The sequence below is a fragment of the Glycine soja genome, chromosome 3, assembly GCF_004193775.1.
Source record: "Glycine soja cultivar W05 chromosome 3, ASM419377v2, whole genome shotgun sequence".
Lineage (NCBI taxonomy): Eukaryota > Viridiplantae > Streptophyta > Magnoliopsida > Fabales > Fabaceae > Glycine > Glycine soja.
The window spans coordinates 319823-340215 of NC_041004.1; the positions used below are offsets into that span (position 1 = coordinate 319823).

Consider the following 20393-nt stretch of genomic DNA (forward strand, 5'->3'; position numbering starts at 1 on the left):
CGAAGTACTTTTGCCAAGTTAGCGAATCACTGTTCCATTGGAATTTTTTCATTTGTTTGAAGTTTTTTAGGTTGTGCCTGTTTCGGGAGGATGAAAGGGTTAGTATAAAGTGGAATAAAATCTTTAATTCGGTAAAACAAAAACAAAAAATGATAACACTTTCAACTTTTTTTCTTATAAATCTGTTGAGTGGAGTGCAAATGTGATAAACTTCATGGGATTTTATTTTAAAATTTGTAAACATTTTTTTTGTCAAATAAGTACAGTACACAATTTATGTTTGCATAACTACTGTTGAACGTAGAATTATGCCTGCACACAAATGAAAGCATTGTTAAGATGAAGAAGAGGGACAACACTGCACTAGACAAAGACACGGTCATTATCTTATCTTATCATGAAATAATTAGTGAACTGTGAACACTGAACAGTAATGTCTATTACTAAATAGGTGTAAGTGTTGAACATCAGATCAATAATGGACTGTCAGAAGAATTACTTTTTTGGTAGCTTCGTCGGAAGTGGGGTCCAGGTATATCTCCAAACAATTTAAAGACATATACAAGTGAGCAACATTAAAAAATTCTGAATACCTTATAGTTTAATTATGAGTGTAAAATTTTTTTAACAGTCAATCATTAAAAATATTTTTTATAGTAATATGATTTTTAAAATAATAATTATAAAAATCAATAAATTTATTAATAAAAGCTTAAAATTCTTAAAACTCTCAATACATATACTATTTATATGAATTTCTCTGGTCTCAAATATAAAAAATATATTTTTTTAACTAACTTACGTTGTTTAATATTATTATCTCTAAAGTATTCTTTATTTAATTGAGGTGTTGGTTTCAATGATTATTTTTTATCTTTGATATCAAATTTCAATTAAAGATAAGTTGATAAAAAAAATTATTTTTATTAAAATTGATGTTATTAAATATGATTAATTAACTTTCTTAATTAATTAATGTGTGATTTTTTTTCCTTATACCAGAACTAGAGAGAGTATAAAGCTAAACTTCTCTCATCAAATTATCAAATCAACCAGAACTATTATCAACTACCACATTCATATAATCTGAAACTGCCAATATCCCAATATTTCCATTCACAGGTAATTAGAGTATGCTGTAACTGTATGTTTCATCCCTTGATGACAAGTATATGGCTCCTCCCACCACTTTCCAGGAAAAGGGCATGAAATTGATTATAGTTCCAGACATCCATTGCTTGTGAAGATGCAAGTTTCGTTGTGATGATATAAAATAGATTATCCAAAAACTTGGGTAAAAAGACACAAAGTATAAATGTATTTTATTTAGACTTTGTGAAGAGACTAAATATAGAGCTTTTGAGATACAAGTGTTTTAGAGAGTTTTTTCTAGTGGAAATATAAATTTTTTTTCAATACGTAAGCTCTCAAAAGTTATTAAAAAGACTTTTAGTCTTATATCCACGAAATAAGTTAAATCTACGAAATAGATTGTCTAAGTTAAAAGAATAGTTACCAGCTTCTCACTTTGTCATATTGATATTTTAACAATTTTATTTTATGGGTTAGGATTCTAAATATTTCTACTCCATTCTACCACAAATCATTCTACTACTTTATATGATAAGTATTGACGGAAATAGTTACTATAAAAACGGTAGGAACAGGATTTGTAGGACGGAGAAAGAGGATATCACATTACTCATAGGTTAGATAGCATCACATTCATGAGTCTAAATATGCCAAACAACATTAACCTCGAAGAAAATACATAATTAAATTAAATGATTAATATCAAGGGAAGCTGGTCATTACTATCTCCAACAAAAAGAACCAAGCCAGTATCCCATGATTAGGTTGTCTACAAGGATCAAACAATGTGGTCATCAGCTAATTGATACCTTTGATATTGGCCAAGACCATAGCAACCTGAACATCGACAAGAATCTTGCACCCAACATTCATCCATGACCACACGTGTAATGCATGTCAAAGCATTTCTGTTGGGTGGAGTGCAGTGTTTATGACTCTCAGACCGGGAGAGAAGAATGCATCTATATCTACATTAATATGTACAAATGGATTGCGTGAAATTTAATTTACAAAGCATGATTTGTATTTTCTTCCAGAAAAATACACTACACATTACAGTGAGACACATTGACCTACAAATGGAACCTAGTTCTTACTGTCCACTCTCATTATCTTCATCCTTTTTTGTCTCCAAATCAAATTCAAACCCAGCATCATCATACAAGTTTGGATCCAACTGACCAACATTGCAGTCATTCTTTTGTGCAGCATTTCTTACTTGGGAAGCAGTGAAGCCATCCTTGGAACCATCATCAATTCTCTGTTTTTTAAGTGGAGACACAGTGCTTGCAAGGGCCTCACTAGATCCAGAAGCCTCTGACTGAGGATGATTTTGCTCATCATGGGACAAGGGAAGTGCTTCCGAGGTTGTCAAGTTACTACCTAATTTCTGCTGTTCCTCTATGATCTTTTGCAAGTATTTACCCTGTGCTTCAATTCTCATTTGTAATTGCTTTTGAACCTGGCATATCGTTGAAAAAGATGAAAGACTTTATCATTATCAGAAATGCTTACTCACAGGAGCACAATACTATTATTTTTTTCTTCAATAGAAGCACAATACTATGAAACTTAACAAGTAGCATTTATCTTATTATTGGTTTACTCAAGTCCTGAGGTTAAATAGAAGCTAATTATTCCTCTTCGTCAAAAGACTTATTAAATAAATATATGTGATGGGCTCACCCAGCCAACAAAAATTTTTGGTAAATGAAGAAAAATAAATGAGTTCGAAAGTAAATATTAAATCATTGATGTCAAAATTGACCCATCTCAAATTATTAGTGACATGAAATTTCTATTGTAAGTTAAATTTAGACCAATCACTCGTCATCCATATGAAAGCTTATTCAGTTGTTTGTCTTTAAGATAAATGTCATATGTTTCAATTTCATTCAATCAACAAAAAATAAAAATCATTCATACTGTAATAACAAACAAAATTGACTTAATTTGTCAATGGCTGAATTTGTTAAGGAAATGATACAAAAAAAAAAGAATGGCTGAGGTAGAGTATCCAAGTTTAATCATACAACAGGCGAAATCAAGACATACTGAGAAAATTAGATACTTGTAAAAACTTTCTGTGTGTTGTATGAACTCTAAACAGAAGAGGAATGGTCTGTACGCTATCATCAGGGAGATACAGGAAGTATTTATTGCATATTATTCTTAACCCATTATTTTTGCACTATTTCTAGCTTACAGATTAGTAAGCATTATCATCGTTTTTGTTTCTTTTTTGCTCTTTTAGTATATAACTCTTTCTAACCAAAATCATTAATGAACAAGAGGGAAAGGTAAGTGTTTGTGGGCTAAATAGTGTTCTCTTTCAGCAATTAGGAAAAGCAGTAAGATCAGGTGCCGAACCTCAAGCTGCTCATGCAGACGTTTCTGAACCTCCATCTGCATTCTTAGGGCATCATTGATTGGCATTCCCCTGCAGGCCGTAAAGGTTTAATTAAAATGTTAGAAGAAGCACAGTTAAGGAGTTATAAATTATCTTAGGAAAACAATTATGATACCCACGGGGAAGAATCTGCGCCAGAAATGCTGTCTCCAGAATTCCTCTTCTCAACTTTAGAGTCTGAAAGTCCAAATATATTTTTTAAAAAAAACCACAGATTTAATTGATAGTGTGAAGTCAAAATGACACAGTATTTCTAATTAATTTATCTTAGGGAAGGAAGGGAAAGAAAAAACAAGGCACCTTTACCATCAGCTGGTGATTCAGGCAAGTATTTTGCAAGGCGATATTTCTACACATGATGATGATATCAAAGAGGAATTAGAATCAATGTTAAATTATGTAAAAAATTGACATTTTATGCGCACATACCTAAATTATTAAACCAGAAAATAATACCTGTAAATGGCTTTTAACATGATAAATGGTCAGTCCAGGAACACCCATCACTCTAAGAACACCTTTTGGTGTTGCTCCTGCCATAAATAATTAATTAAAAAAATTTAAAAATTTCCAGGAATATAGCTAAATTTTGCAGATCATCAAGCTAAAGAAGTAAAAGCCAAAATAAAAAAGGGAAGAAAAAGAGTAGCATTTTTCATGAATGAATCTACATCAAATAAAAATAATCAGCCACTGAAAGTATTAAAAATTCAAGTGAATGGAAAGTGCAGTGTCTGCTTTGCCTGGCATGCACACAAAGTTGAAGACAGCAGTTTCAAATAACAATCTTTGCTGCCAAATAATTGATTCCACAGAAAAAAGAAATAATAGGAACTATTCCAATGTAACTTACCATTGCTAGTTTTTTTTTCACTCAAATGACCATCGATATGACTATTTTTTCTATACAAGAAAAAAATGGCACTTCCTGAAGAACTTTCAAAATCATTAAAAAGGTGAACTGTGTTTGAGGCAAAATAAAACTTCTGAGTCATTTATAATTTCAAAGGTAGTAGGATTATAACTCATTTACGGATACGTTCAATTCAATTCACACAGTCCAAACATGGTATTGTGACTATTGTCTATTGGTATGCAACTCAGTGCAATCCTTGGAATGCAAGTAACAAAATAAACAAGTATCTCAACAGTTACAGGAATAAATTGATCAGTCTTCGATAAAATCACACAAGCAGCGTTCATGTGCTAAACTAAGTAAAGCTTACATACAACATTGCATATACTTGAAAATGAGATAAACAATTCCCCTATTACTTTCTCTTTCCAACATGCTTTTGCAAGACAATAATAAATTTCCAAGAAAAGAAAATTCCCTAGAGGAAGAAGTTCTTTAAACTCAAAATTCTCAATATTGAAAAGAAATACCCACTATCTGGTCCACCAAGTTGTGTAATGGCATCGACAAAACGGTCATGAAGATCAGATGTCCACCTCAAACGCTGCTTCCCACTTCCCCCAGCAGGTGCAGCGGCAATTTTTACAGCAGATCCTCCCAAAACCCCAGCATTTGCAAGCTGCTCCACACCACCTTGAGATTTATGCGGCACCATGCTAGCCGGCGAAAACTTCTTTGCCTGATACGTAGTTATACTAACTACAATTTACAAGAAAATAGAATCAACTGCTGAATTTTGTAAGAACAACAAAATAAAATCATCAAATTTGATACACCCTGTTGGTAAAAATCAATTCCTGCTGAATTTTGCAAGAACAACAAAGCAAAATCATCAAATTTGATCCACCCTATTTGGTAATTCCACAACAATACTAGAGCTAGAACCTTGATGTTGCGGCCAAAATCACGCTCTAGGACGGTTTCTTTAGAACCTTGACTAGAACCTACCCATCATTCATGTACTTCAAATCAATAAAGCCCCAGGTCAAACCCCCATAACTACACAATTTAAAGGAAAAGAAATTTAAAAAAAAATAAAAAATCCCTAGGTCAATTTATGGACACCAAAATTAAACTATGCAAGGTCTAACTACAAAACTAGAAAAATCTAATAACAAAGGAAATTGAAATTGAAATTTACCTGAGAGAGAGAGAGAGAGAGAGAGGGAGAGAGAGTTAAAATTGGACAAGAGAATCCGAACGCAGAGACTGTGTGACGGTTTGAACAGAGATCCAAGAAGAGGTCGGAGAACTCATTCTCCAACCCGAAATCGACGCATTCGGAATTGGCGAAAACGACGACGGATTGAATTGGCAGAGGAAGCCGGAGCTTGGTAGTTGGCAGAGGGCGAAGTGCGAAATTAATGTTGTGAATATATTTTCCGGGAATCTGAGGGAGAAATGAAAATGGAAACTAAAATTTTCTCGGGAAAAGTTAGAGATTGGGGATTGGTGGTTGTGTTTGTGTGTGAGTGTATCTGAACGCGATTTTTATTTTGTTTTTGTCTCTCAGGAAATGATTGGATTTGAAAGAGAGAGAGATCCGTTCTGTTATGAATCCCAGCGTTGAATTGAACAGACGGCGGCATTTTAAAGGGTCGTTGTCGTTAAGCAAGGTGGTGGGGCCCACGAGCGTGTCACGTGTCACGTGTCACGTGTCACTGCACTCTTTGGGTGTATTTGTTTTGTCGTCGTTTCTCTTTGACATCAACGCCGTTTAACTCTCACGAAGACCAAAGATTCCTTGCATTGGTGGAGTAAAGCTGTGGTGTGGCCGACTAATAATATTAATATAATCTGTTTTATTGTGTGTAATTACTTCTAATTGTGTTTGTTTTATTCTTTTATGGTCACCATTTTGTTTAATTTAATTTGTTTCACTCGTGTGTTCATACCAATGTTGGTACTTTGGAAAAATATATAACATGTTATTAGTTACAGTACTTGGCTTGAACTTAAAGTTTGGTAGTTGTATATTTTAAAAGTATTATAACTTTTGTATTTTAATTTATTTCAAATCATTTATCATCTTATATGTTAGGAAAATGAATTTTTAATTTTATTGTAATTTAAATATTTATTAAATAAAAAAAATAAGAATGATGTTATTTTGCTATTTTGACAATTTTATTGTTGAATCCTTTTCGAGAGAAATTGTATCATTTAGTTGTTTATTTTAATTTTTGTGAAGAAATTATTTATTTTCAATAAAAATATCAAATACTTATATTTACACATTTTCTTTTACATGATATAGACAAGTAATTAGTGGTTTTAGATCTTATACATGCTTTTGTTTTTCAGGTACATATATCTTTATCTATATTTAATAATAGAAGATACATGTATTTGAAGAAAAATAGAACATGTAAAAGATCTAAAACCACTAATTGCTTGTATAAAGATAAGAGCAAACAATATTTATAACATAACATATCATAAATTTAATTATAAATCTACCGTAAGTAACGACAAAAACATAATTGTTTGTCCTGAAAAAATAGCATTGGTTCTCTTTAAAATAAAAAAAGAAAAAAGAATAACACATTGGAGTCTTTGTAATTAAAATAATTTTAAACATACATCCTAATCAATAAATAACTCAACATAAATTTATTAAAACCAATTCTATAGAACATTAAATACTTCGGGCTAGTTTTACAGGATATCAAGCTATTAACGATGGTAGCCAAATCTAGAGCTATGTTTACAAGACATTTAAAGACTAACATTAACAAACTGAATCATGCAAAAGCCAACAACTTACCAGCATACAAGGCAATCCTCTCAGTCACAAACAAATTCCTATGCCGCAGACTACCAGCAATTACAGTATAAGAAAAACCATCCAAGTTCATTCGTAGAACAGACAAAAGTAAACGAATGTGCTAGCAAAGGAAGCTAAGCATCCATGGAATTTCATGGGCACAGAAGTGCACAGCTAATATAAATCTCTCTTCCGGAAAGCGGCATCACGTCTCTCCCATGTTGGCTTTCTCTCATTTGCAATGTCCTTCTCGATCAGTCCTTTTATTGGCTTCATGATAAGGAAGTACTGCAGAGAGGAACAATAAAGATAAACAAGAGAAGAGAAAGAAATCATTGCTCCTCTGTCAGTATATTAGTATAATGAGAAAACAAAATAAGCCTCAAAGTTCAAGAGCGTACTTGGATAGCAAACACAAGAGGAGTCCATAATTTTCCTCTCTGATTCGGATTTGGCCCTTCAATCAAATTCTTGTCAACGTGAATAGACTCACTTTGGTTCAATGCAATATCTGTGATTGTTTGGACTAGATTAGGAATCCAAGCAGTCCCATTTGGAAGAACCTGACAGCAAGAAATACCATTCTCAGACTATGCAAGATAAATGAATTCAAAAGACAAAAATAAATTGTATGAAGTCAATCTCCAACCTTTTCATCACTGTCATTTTTGTTGCATCTCCCACTGTTCTCGACCAAAACAACAGGAATGGAAGCAGCCTAAGATTTTACCCCAAAAAAGTAAGATATAAGCATGAAAATTATCAGTTATACACACACGTGCATAAAAAGAGGTATGTGTGAAAAGAACCAGATAGCAATTCTTGACACAAATTATTTAAAGAAAAAGAAACAAACAAAAAGTAAAGTTGGATATAACTTTTTTTCTAAGAAAGAAACAAACAAATATACAAGTTTATAACCAGCAAGGAAAGTAATTTACATAAAAAAATGATGCTCTCCCAATCTACAGAATATCTATCAAATAAATCCCCAGAATGAAACAATGTGTTTAGACTAGAGTTTAAAATGAAAGAAATGTCAAAATGAAAATTCTGTCCGATAACAAAATAAGGATAAGCTATGAATCCCAATTATTTATCCAGGGGGCATCCTTCATTTTTTTTCTTTTAAAATTTATTAGTCGATCCACTTCGGTCACACATATTGTTTCTGTTCTGTGTCTTGCAATATCACTTGTCTTACATCCTCTAGTCTCACATATTGCATCTATTCACATCTTCACTGACTTTTGATGCGTCATCTTCACTGACCATTGAAACAAATTACATACAGCTGTAATTTTTTTTTTCTTTAAACTATTTAGCACTAATTTAATTATATTTTCTACAACTGTGTTGCATGTTGGCATATCTATGTTGTATTGTATTTCAAATTTTTAAGAATTTCTTGCATCACCATGTCCATGCCATCTGAGCTTCATAGAGGATAATACATCTCCTTGAAATTCCTTATATTTCACTTCAACCAGATAGACCATACAGCATGTCCCAATCAATAAAGCTTTGCAGTCCTCACCTCCAACCAAAACCTTTAAATTTTGACTCACCTAAAAATTAACATCCAAGAAAAAGCCAACGGGGCAGCCACATGGTGCAGACTATATAACAAGTTAAAAAATTTATACCACACATATATAAATGCTCAAAAAATAAAAAATTACCTAAAATTAAAATACAGTTATAATTTATAATTAATAGTAAAAAATCATAGTCTTGAGCTAAACACACAAGTTGGTAACAACATAGGTCAAGAAATAAAAAAATTAAAAAAAAAAAAAGAGAACACTGACGAGGTCAAAACTCATTAGAACTTAGAAGACAAGGGGGGGAAAAAAGGAAAAGCACAGAACAGTGAAATGAAAGACTTGTGATGGTCTATCGGACAGAGAACAGAGAAAGCTTGTAGGAAAGAAAGGGACAGAGAGCTCCCTTGGAGAGAACAGAACAGAAGGGCAGAAAAAAGGTAAATGTTCACCAAAAATTTGGAAACTACAAAAACTGACATTGGAGCTGTGAGTTTGCTGGAAACGGAGGTGCTCTTCACCAGTGCTGCTGTTTAGTCAAGTAATCATTCTCAACTTCTCACAACAGAAATAGAGTGGGTCACTTCCTTTCTTTTAAATAAAGTCTGAAATATCAAAAGAAAAAAAAGGACCACTTTCCTACAAATAATAAGTGTAGTGAATGGATTTTCCTAGGTCAACAGTAGCGGTAGCTGAGACTCCTGCGACACAACTCTCCACTGGAGTCCAGATTAGCAGCCTCTGGCTGCTCCACACTGCTACATCACTATAGCACACTATTAAGTTTTAACCACTATGTTTACTTCCCGTGGCCTTTGGAAAACATGGTTAACTGAATGGCCAATCTTTTACTTCCCATTCATGGTTATCAATAATTCAATAGCAGCGCTTTCACAATGTAGTGTTGCATTGCAGCTGATCCCTGTTACAGAAACTGCATCACCAGAGGGTTAGTGTGCCGTGTGTCATACCCACAATCATGCTCAAAATCATGGCAATTCACAGTTGTTGCAGCCACAGCTAAATAGGAGGTAAAAAAAGTCTTTGCCCCTTGCCCAATCTTTTGGGATTATTTTCATGATTTCATCCCTTTTTTTCATAAGAACAGCATTCAAAACCTTCTTTGAAGCTTTATTCACACAACATACACTGCTCTCTCACTTGTTTCAATAAGAACCACCCACACCAAGTGTTTGCCAAAACATACCTACTTCTCGGTTTTGCACAAACTGTTATGTTGATAGTTTGCACATCCTCTACTGTCAGTTCTCACAAAAAGTCTTCTGAGAAGTGAGAAAAAGGTACAACCCTTTCTCTGACTCTGTTCGGTCACTCACCCTTTTTTTCTTTTCTAAATCCTCATTCTGTTGTACTTGCTCACCACTCTACCCTATCTTCATTGGTCAAAGATCTGAGTCTTCTGACTTTTTTAACTTCATTGGTTACCCTTGACACAGTTCTCATATCATCCACTTGGAGGCTTAAATTTATTTGACTTGAGACTTATTGTTACTAACTTGTGTGAATACTGTATAGCTTAAGAATTTGACTTTTGATTATTTATTGTGAATATATCTTTCACTTTGGGTAACTTTTTATATTTGAGCGTTTATATAGGGGTAATATAAATTATATAGCTTGTATCTACAATCTTCAAAATTGCATTCATCTGGCTAACTGCCATCCCCACTATAGCAGTTTTGAGGTTGGTCCCTCTGCCCCACTATTTGGGATTGACAACTACATGTCCATTCAGGGAACAGAGCACTGAAATCTAAACACTTTAGCTTCTGATGCTTATACAACTTTGGCAAACTTAGATGCATTTGAAGGATAAGATTCCATTTACAGAGATAAATACCTGAAAGGCTTCCTTCTTTATCCTGGCACCTGACCTAAGAACCTTCAAGAGAGACTCAGATCTTTGTGAAAAGAATTCATCATAAGGCAATCCATCTGGTGGAGAGAACTGGGCATGTGTGAGTGCTAGAATAGTCTTGCTCCATATTCCTTTTCCAAAACTATCTGTTATAGCTTTGGCGACTACCTTATCCAAGTTGTCCACTCTATACACATCCAAGCGATCCACATAAAGCAGTACATCTATGGTCTTGTTCAGAAGGAAACTACTCAAACAAACACAGATTCCCACAAAACAAGGGGAAAAAAAGGGGTAAGTAGAAAGGACAGACACAGTAAATCACTTTTTTAAGACCAAATACATGCTTTACAGGTGAAGTGTTACATGTTAAACATAAGCAATTAAGCATGTACCGTTTTATTATATCAAGTGCCATATCATTGATGTATCCCCCTTCAATGAGACCAGGAGTGTCAATGATGTTCAATGTAAAACCAGCCCTTGATCGCGACACAATCACGGGTCTTGGCCCTTCCGACTTTGCAACAAAAGAACAAACATTATAATCGGACAACAACACAATAACCACCCATAGAACATCACAGGAAAGTATCATCTCATACCTGGAAAGGATTAATCGAAACCACTCTATCCCCAATGATGGAGTTCACAGTTGAAGATTTTCCAACACCACCTTTTCCCATCACAAGTATAGTTAAGGAGTTCACATTCTACACCATAACAAACATGAAATTCGCACAGCAGAAAAAAAAAAAAGAAAAAAAACATGCATCAACAGTAAAGCATAAACATAAATAAGCACAATTAGGTATAATTTGAGAGAGTAATAAATAAAAATAAAACCTCTTGTTTAAGTTTTCCCAAGAGTTCAAGCAACTTAGTCTGGGTAGCAGGTGCGAATGTATTGATTCCAGACCACTCACGGGTAATTTGGGACGCCATTGAAAAGATGTTCTACAAACACAACATTGGAAAATAGAAAGAAAGAAAAAATCAGAACAAGAAAATAATTGTGTTCTATTGCATATTCCACAACACACCAAGAAAACCTAACCGATTAAAAAACAGTAGATATTATTAACAAAAGATTCGGCAGCACAATTAGGAAATGTAACATGAATTCACAACAATAATCTACAAAATAGATGCATGGAAAGGTAAAATGTTCGAGAATCATAACTGCGAGATACTAAACCTTACTCGAAAAGTGTGAAAATTGAAAACTTTGGAGAAGAAGAAAGGAACGAAGAGAGTGATGAAATAAAAGGAGAAGAGAGAAAAGGGGATTGAAGTACTGCACTTCACCGCCCTTACCCTCCTTATCCGAGTATTCGATAGCAGCAGCCTCCGTATCTTCGACTATTGGCTTGTGACTTGTCCATTAAATACTTCACTTTTTCTGCCTACTCATCAATCATCATATTATGTTTTTTTCTTTTTTTCTTTTTTCTTTCCCTACTTTTGGAATCAAAGGAGAAACTACGTCTTTTTTTTCACTCCACAATTCTTAAAATTCAGTTTTAGTTTTTCTATAAAAAAAATATATTCATTTTTCCTTCTTCTAATTATAAAGTATTCATTATCTATTTTCTTAAAATAAAAATAGATCACTTTTAGTCCTTCAAGAGATATTAAAATTATTTTGATAAGTTTCTTTTATGATAAACAAGGTTCGGGTACTAACATGGAGGGTTAGAAATACAAGATAAGGAAAGCAATTTGAATTATTATAGTAAAATTCACTTTGAAGAGGTAAAGAAAGACCTCAAAAGGGAAAAATAAGAATAAAGCTATTGGTTCATATGGTATCCCTATAGAAGTTTGGAAGTGTATGGGAAAACAAGGTTTCAAAGCTAAATACTTCCCTTATGAGAATTTCTTGGACTAGAATATTGGTGATAGTCTAAGTCTAAGTCATATCAGGCATAGCATTTGAAGATCTCGGGTGGGATGAACAATTTCTGAATTGGTCTTGCTTCTCATGAGGCTGTATCCAATATGACGGAACCCCATCTTCATATCAACCTTGCTTCCACAATAGGTGGTTGAGCAAATTTTCCAAGTTCTTATGGTATTAAAGGTTGAGGGAGATAAAAGAATCTGGAAATTATTCCAAGGATGGTTGCTATAGCGTTAAAAGCGGGTATAAACTTTTTTATGGAGCACTTTGGAGGGATTGCTCAACTTTATGCAGCTGGAGATTGGACATTGCTTTGGAATCTTGAGATACCTCGTAAGGCAAAAGTTTTCCATTTTTCTTTGGAAGGCATGTCGAAGCTTCTTACGTACAAGAATTCAATTACAATCTTGAGATATTCCTTGCCCTGCCATTTGTTTATTATATGAACAAAATTTGGAAAACTCTTTTCATTATTTTGTCACATGTCCTAGAAGTGAGTTGGTATAGGAACAGGTTTGGCTTATGGTCTTTGATTAAACCTGTTATAGATATGGTCGAGTCCATTTTGGAACTGGTTTTAAGGTATTTAATAATATAAGTCCTAATAACGTAAAAAGTTTGTGTGAAATTTCACTTCACACTTGTATTTCAATAATCTCTCCTTGTTTGAGTTGGTTACCAGGACAAACCATCGACTTTAATACCAAATGTTGTATAACCAAAAAGATTTAAATCAATGAATTATGAACAATCACATAAATGAACTTGACATCACACTTTCACTCACAACGTTAAAGTTCAAATTTATGAGTTTTTTTCCCCACTTATATGGTACTCAACTTTTCAATTCTAAGCAATGTGAGTAAAACATGTGCTCGGGTTCCAGGTTCAGGCTTCAACCATTACATCTAATTCTTTATGGAGTAAACCAACTTTGGGAGTTGTCAATTGTAATATTGATGTTTCATTCTTTCATGACAGTAGGAAAATGGGATTTGGTTGTTGTTTGAGGGACGATAGAGACTCTTTTATTCAGCCTCATACTGGTTGGCTAGATTCGATGATGGAGGTCCAAGAGGGAGAGGCATTTGCACTGCTAGCAGCTTTGAGATGATGGAAGAGTTGCCACATCAGGAAGTTATTTTTGAGACAGACTGTAAAGGGTTGGTAGACCAGCTTGCTAGTGGAAGGAACAACATCTCAGAATGTGGTATCTTGCTGAATCACATTAGGCAATTGCTTAATTTACATCCTAGGTTTAGTTACAAGTTTGTTTCTAGAAGAGCAAACTCAATGGCTCACAATTTAGCCCACTATTCTAGGGAGAATCCTAATTATAAGTTTTCTTTCCATCATGTCCTAACATGTATTCAAACTATTATATCAATGGAAATGAGTTGATATAAACCTGTCTATTTATGTCATTTTAAGTTTATCAGCTACTTCATCCAATAATCATAAAGGTTTTAATTAATTATTTGATTACTTATAAGATAAAAAGAATAAAGAAATTTAAAAAGAAAAAGAAAAAGAAAAGGTAATCTTGGATGAGTTTCTAGTTATGTACCATCCCACACGCGAAGAGCAAGAAAGACTTAGTAATTTTAGAGATTTTCCCATAAAGACAACCATTCCAAGTTTCACACAAGCATTCTTTTATCTAACAAGCATGCCAAAAGCAACAATAATTTCATCACATGCATGTGATCCCTTACCAACCTTAAATGTCTTTAATTCTCTCTCAAACAACAAAAACCTCGCCACATTCACTTTGCAAACCCATTCACAAGACCAACGTCTCTAATGAAAGTGCAAAAGGGAATCACAACAACTAGCATGTTAACAACTAGACTCAAATAAATAATTAGTTAGAATGTTAATCCCCTTGTTGCTTTATTAGGAAGTTTTAAAGGTATATAATTCTTGTCCAATGTTTGAGTAAGATAATATTTCTCTTTGATCATCTAGATAAACCAATCGAGCGCAACAAGTACTTGTAAACCAATTGAAAAAAGTTTAATCAAAATAGAAGTTAAATTACAAAATTATATAGAACTTAAAGAAACCTAAATTAAACTTAGCAAATGAAATTACTAATTTTACCCTTTTCAAGACAACAACTTTATATAATTTTTAATAATATAAATTTTAATTTTAGTAATAATAACTATTTGTATCTCTTAATCAAATAGTTTAGAATTTAAATTATGATTTATTCTTATATATAAAATAAATTATGTTACAAAAATACTGATATTATTTGACCTCCCCTTCTCCACAAAAAGAACATTCTCAAATTACATTTTCAATAAAAATATTCTTAAAATTTAAAAAAAAAATCCGTGAAACAAAGATCCTCTTGATATTTCACAAATTTAAATTTTCAAATATGGATATTTGATATTTTATTGTTATTATTATTTTCACCTAATTTAATATTTGATTATTAAGAAACATTGTTTCGAATTAGGGTGCAAAAGAGCAACGGTATAGAATTTGATCCACATGAAAAAGCAGAGAAGATAATAAAAGAAGAAATCTGCAGGATGAGAGAGGAACACAATGCTGGTGACGTGGTTCCTACAGAGGCCCCACTCCATACCCTTCGTCCTCGCCTTCTTCCTCTTCCTCGCGTGGATCTCACTCGCCCTCCAGCGCGCGTCCTACTCCTACGCGCCGCCTCACTCCTCCCACACAGACATCAGGGCCAACCTCGTCAGGTTCGACGCTTCCGAGGTCGCAAAGGACAAGCGCGGTTGGATCTTCGACCCCATCGCTCTCGCCCTCGCTTCCGGCATCTCAGGTACCATTGTTGTTGGATGCAATTGGAATACGGCGTCGTTTTTGTGTTGAGAATGGAACTTTTGAAAGTGCAGGTGGAGCAGTGACGTGTGCGTCGCTTCACGTGGGAGAAATTAGAGCTGGGAACAAAAGAGCCAATCACAGACACCACCATTGTAATGAGACTTTCCTCATTTGGGGCGCTGCTACCAAGTATAGGGTAATCAATTCTTTTTCTTTTTCAAAATTGCTTTAGAGATTATGATTATTGTTTATTAATTTTAGTCATTTTGTGTTCTACATATCAATTTCTACTTGTTTTTTTTCATAATTTATCATAAAAAATTAATTTTGTTTAACAATTCAAATAAAATAAAAACTTCAAGGAGTTTCGTTGCTTAGTATATTCAAACGTAAATCTTATTTATATAATTTAATAATAATTGATTGTAAATATAAGTTTTATTATTATTATTATTATTATTATAATATGTTCCCAATTACACACATAATATAAGTCCATAAAATATTCAGACCCTTGATTAATAATGAATAATTTATTCAGACCCAATGACAAATTCACAAGTTCACGTGTTTAGGATTTATGAAGTACGGACACTCCAATCTTTTGTCGTTTTTTGTGTTCGACATGTGTTATGTCAGTATTTGACACTGACACAACACTAATATTACGTTTTATATTTTGGACATTACAGGTATCCACGTGTCCGTGTCGTGTCCGGTATTCATGTCGGTGCTTCATAGTTTAGAACACTTACATTTCGCATGAATTTGTCATTCATGACTTGCAACCTATTTGTTTTGCAGTTGGAGAACAACGATGAAGATAATGGTTATGCTGAAGTGATGCTTGGCAGAGATGAGATTGTTGTAGCTGCAAGTCCAGTTCACAAAGCGCATGCTTTAGTGAACATTGATTCTATTCGGAGTATCTTCTTTATAGGATGTCAAGACAATGTTATAAGCTATAATGCCTCTAGTACTGACTTTAATGTTTGGAAAGATCTTTGAACATTTTTCATATTTTTTTTGTTTCTAAATCTGAAATGTATCTGAGCCTCATGTTGCTGCACAGCATGATGAAGTTTTGATCTATCAGTTGTCTATATATCTATGGAGCTTAGTTACAAATTCGTTTGTGAATGTGAGGATTTTATTTTATAGGAATAGAAAGACAGAACCAAGGGAAATATAGTTAATTAGTTATGTATGACCTTAAGCCTAGTGGGGAAATATAGTTAATTAGTTATGTATGACCTTAGCCTAGTGGGGAAATTTTCATATACCCAAATACATTTTTATTCGTTGCAGGTAAGAGTTTTGAGGGCATGTTAATCAAGCTAATAAAGTCTCACGTTATCCATTAATACAAAAAAAGTAAAAATTTAAAAATGTTAGATAATAAAAAAAATATTTTTAGATAATAAGTTGAAAAAGAATTATATTATAAGTATGAAAAAGCATATTTAAATCATTATTTAATTTTAATTTATAATTTTTTTAAGTACTACTACGATTATGCAAATTTAAATTTTACTACTTATTCTTCAAATATATATATATATATATATATATATATATATATATATATATATATATATATATAATTACATTCATGTAAGTTAAAAAAAGTTACATCAAATCTTAATCGTTTATTCTAATTTAATCTAAGGATCCTAATTAACAATTAAAGTGACTCATCTGACTACACCACCTAAATCCCTAAATAAGTTTATGCATAAATTGTAAAATTAAAACCCTCTTAAAATAAATAATATATTTTGATATGGTAACAAATATCTCTCTCAAAGAGATATTTGTTATTCACTATGAGATATTAATATATATTGTTTACTTTGAAAGGGTTTTAGTTTTACAATTCACCCATAGACTTGTTTAGGGATTTAAGTGATATAGTCACCTAAGTCATTTTAGATGTTAATTAAGATCATTAAATTAAATTAGAATAAACGGTTAAAATTTGATGAATTTTTTTTAAAATTATATCAATATAATTTGATCCCATATATATATATATATACCCTTAGCAACTCATAAATCATAACAAACTCTTCCCAAAACACTTAGTCACTAAGTACTTACTCGAGATAGTAAACATAATCTCCTTTTATTTTCCTTCATGCCTTCGTTTCTAAACTATTATCTTTTGGGCCTAGCAGCATTTTCAGGGCTGTTGCTTATTGTACTTCAAAAATTGTTTCTTGCACCTTTTCAAAATGTTTTTTTTTTTTACCTTGGATATTGGTCATTTCACAAGCCAAAAGGTTTAAAGTGTAACCATTTTGGAATGTAACTTTACTCTTTACTTTAGTTCACAACTTTCATCTCTTTTCTTTCTACTCTACCAAACATAGACTACAAGGGTGCAAAAACCATATTTGATGCAAAAAATAACAACACAATTTCAGAAGCACTAGAACACATGAGTATTCTTATGGAAATATTGTTGGATAATATAAACTTGATTTAACTCATTAATCAAGTGTTAGGTCCATTAAGTTTGTGTTACTACTTTAAAGAAACTTCTAGAAAAGTGTAAAAATAAGTAAAAGTAATATTCAATTAAAGAAGTGTGTAGAACTAAATAGTTGGGAGAAGAGTGTAGAATCTCCCTTGAAGTGTGTGGAAACTTTCTTGATGTATCTAAAACTCTCCCTTGAAGCCTATAAAAGGGAGAGGTTATCATTTGTAAGTGGATCCAAAAAAGGCAACGAAGCCAAAACAAAAGCATTTCTCAAGTAATAAAAACTAGCCTTCTTTCAAATATTCTCTCCTCCTCCATTTCTCTCAAATACTTCCTATAATCTTCTTCTTTCCAACAAAGTGGTATCAGAACTTAGGTTCTTATAAGAAATGCCTTTAGAGTTATGACAAGCAATGGAGCGACATCTTTCCAAGTTCCATTCTAAAGGGGAGCACCTATGACAATTGGAGCATCAAAATGAAAGCCCTTCTTGGAGCACACAATGTTTGGGAAATGGTTGAAAAAGGCTATAAGGAGCCACAAGATGAGACTTCACTATCCCAAGCACAAAATAAGATTTTAAAGGATTCAAGAAAGCTTTCTTCATCATCTATCAAGCATTTGATGATGATGCGTTCGAGAAGATTTCTGTTGCAACATCCGCTAAAGAGGTATGGGATAAGCTTCAAACCTCTCACAAAGGAAAAGACAAAGTAAAGAAGCTGCATCTCCAAACAGGTGAGTTTGAATCCTTACATATGAAAGAGTCGGAGTCCATTTTCGATTATTTTTCAAGAATTCTCACTATTTCAAATCAACTAAAAATAAATGGTGAGAAGTCAAAAGATGTAAGAATTTTGGAGAAGATACTACGCTTGTTAGATCCCAAATTTGAGCACATTGTTGTGACAATCGAGGAAACCAAAGATTTAGAAATCATGATAGTAGAACAACTTCAAGGATCTCTACAAGCTTATGAGGAGAAGCATAAGAAGAAGCAAGAGATCATTGAGCAACTCTTCATGATGAAACTGAAGGAGAAGGAAGAAAGTCAAGGAAATGAGAGAAGTCAATGAGACCGAGGTAGAGGTCATTGTCACAGCCGAGGGCAAGTTGGACGTGGCAACAATGGACGTGGCAACAATGGACGGGGTTCAAATTTCATCAACAACAGTTACGAGAAAGGAAAAAGTTCAACAAGAGAACGTGGAAGAGGCTATGCAAGCACAAGATATGATAAATCTTAAACCCGATGGTATAATTGTTAAAAGATTGGTCACTATGCTTCAGAATGTAGATTCGCCAAGAATAAAGTTGAGGAGGAGACTAACCATGTGGAGCAAAAAAGACGAGAAGTTTGAAACAGTGCTCCTAACAAGTGGAGACAATGAAGGTAGCCAAGAAAACACATGGTTCCTTGACATGGTGCAAGCAACCATGTGTGCGGAAAAAGAAGCATGCTCGTGGATCTTGATAACTCGATAAGTGACAATGTCTCATTTGGTGATAATTCTAAGACTCCTATAAAAGACAAAGATAACATCTTAATTCGTTCGAAAGATAGAAGACATGAATTCATATCAAGTGTCTACTACGTTCCAAATATGAAGAACAATATTTTGAGTTTGGGGCAATTACTCAAAAAAGACACTAATAATAATATATTTTCTTTACATAATTATCTTATCGCAAATTGTTATATATAAGAATTATTTTAAAAATTATATTAATAATATGATTTTATCGGTTAACAATATAAAATGTCTTATACTAACAATCATAGGAATTAAACTCTTGTTTAAGAAAGTATAATGATTGATATATAGTGGAGTCTTTTAAATATATGTTTATTATGTTTTAAATTTTATCTATGTGGGTGAAAAATAATTTAATAAAAAAGTAGAAATTCAATTCCCTTGATGATTTCTATATTTTAAAAGTAATTATTTTTTCTTTTGCTTTTTTTATATAAAAAAACACAATTTTCTTTAAAGGATTACATCCATTGATGGAATTTGGTAAGTTAGATTTTTAAATGAGTTTTAAAACATATTAAAAATGAGTAGTTCTCATATATAAAAAAAAAAAGGTGAGAGACTCGTTATCCTAAGTCTTTATTTTGATAATATGTTTGTTGAATGTAGAATTGAGATAATAATAAAAAGTTATCCTTTTGATTTTAAATGAAATCAGCGTTCCAATGGCACCAAAAGTCATCAGAATAAATCAATGAAGTATATTGAAGAGTAGTATTACATGGGCGTTATAAGCCTGCACAATCAAAGTAGAATCGCATTCAATCCACAATCCCCTAGAGTCACCAAAGAGAAGAGAACATGGACACCTTACCATGTAGAAATCTCCAGAAAAGTGATGAACACACCATTGTTACTCCAAGACACCAGTTACTGGCGAGCCCTCAAAAAGTCATAATAAGCTCACTTAATTTAACAGACATAAGCAGCACCACACGATTCATATCAAATATATTGCTGCGTCTCAGTTATAGTGGATGTGGATGATTGTTTCACTTTTTATTTATTTATTTAGTTAAGTAAAATTACATTTGTCTTGCAGGAACGGGGTAAGGTAATT

The 20393-nt window shown here is 33.0% G+C and overlaps 3 protein-coding genes across 9 annotated transcripts; 1 reads left to right on the plus strand and 2 right to left on the minus strand.

The window, feature by feature from the left end:
• Positions 1-1724: 1724 nt before the first annotated feature.
• Positions 1725-5978, minus strand: LOC114405688 (myb family transcription factor PHL7-like). 4 transcript variants are annotated; one of them, XM_028368144.1, is made up of 7 exons: positions 5560-5978; positions 4893-5117; positions 3959-4035; positions 3809-3851; positions 3622-3679; positions 3463-3532; positions 1725-2554 (listed from the first exon to the last, which is right to left on the minus strand). In XM_028368144.1, the coding sequence occupies exons 2-7, from the start codon at positions 5071-5073 to the stop codon at positions 2186-2188; spliced, it is 798 nt and encodes a 265-aa protein (XP_028223945.1). In that variant the 5' UTR covers positions 5074-5117; positions 5560-5978; the 3' UTR covers positions 1725-2185. The 4 variants fall into 4 exon arrangements, with proteins under 4 accessions (XP_028223945.1, XP_028223943.1, XP_028223944.1 ...); XM_028368142.1 differs by having other exon boundaries at positions 3803-3851; XM_028368143.1 differs by having other exon boundaries at positions 3803-3851; positions 4893-5119; positions 5568-5695.
• Positions 5979-7005: 1027 nt separating this feature from the next.
• Positions 7006-12050, minus strand: LOC114405689 (translocase of chloroplast 34-like). Of its 3 annotated transcripts, none has more exons than XM_028368148.1 (8): positions 11926-12050; positions 11455-11565; positions 11214-11321; positions 11004-11128; positions 10591-10855; positions 7835-7903; positions 7587-7748; positions 7006-7473 (listed from the first exon to the last, which is right to left on the minus strand). In XM_028368148.1, the coding sequence occupies exons 2-8, from the start codon at positions 11551-11553 to the stop codon at positions 7360-7362; spliced, it is 942 nt and encodes a 313-aa protein (XP_028223949.1). In that variant the 5' UTR covers positions 11554-11565; positions 11926-12050; the 3' UTR covers positions 7006-7359. The 3 variants fall into 3 exon arrangements, with proteins under 3 accessions (XP_028223949.1, XP_028223947.1, XP_028223948.1); XM_028368146.1 differs by having other exon boundaries at positions 11812-11982; XM_028368147.1 differs by having other exon boundaries at positions 11807-11982.
• Positions 12051-14980: 2930 nt separating this feature from the next.
• On the plus strand, positions 14981-16444 carry LOC114405691. Of its 2 annotated transcripts, XM_028368150.1 has the most exons (4): positions 14981-15314; positions 15388-15512; positions 16009-16034; positions 16121-16200. In XM_028368150.1, the coding sequence occupies exons 1-4, from the start codon at positions 15074-15076 to the stop codon at positions 16158-16160; spliced, it is 432 nt and encodes a 143-aa protein (XP_028223951.1). In that variant the 5' UTR covers positions 14981-15073; the 3' UTR covers positions 16161-16200. The 2 variants fall into 2 exon arrangements, with proteins under 2 accessions (XP_028223951.1, XP_028223950.1); XM_028368149.1 differs by lacking the exon at positions 16009-16034 and having other exon boundaries at positions 14982-15314; positions 16121-16444.
• Positions 16445-20393: the final 3949 nt, after the last annotated feature.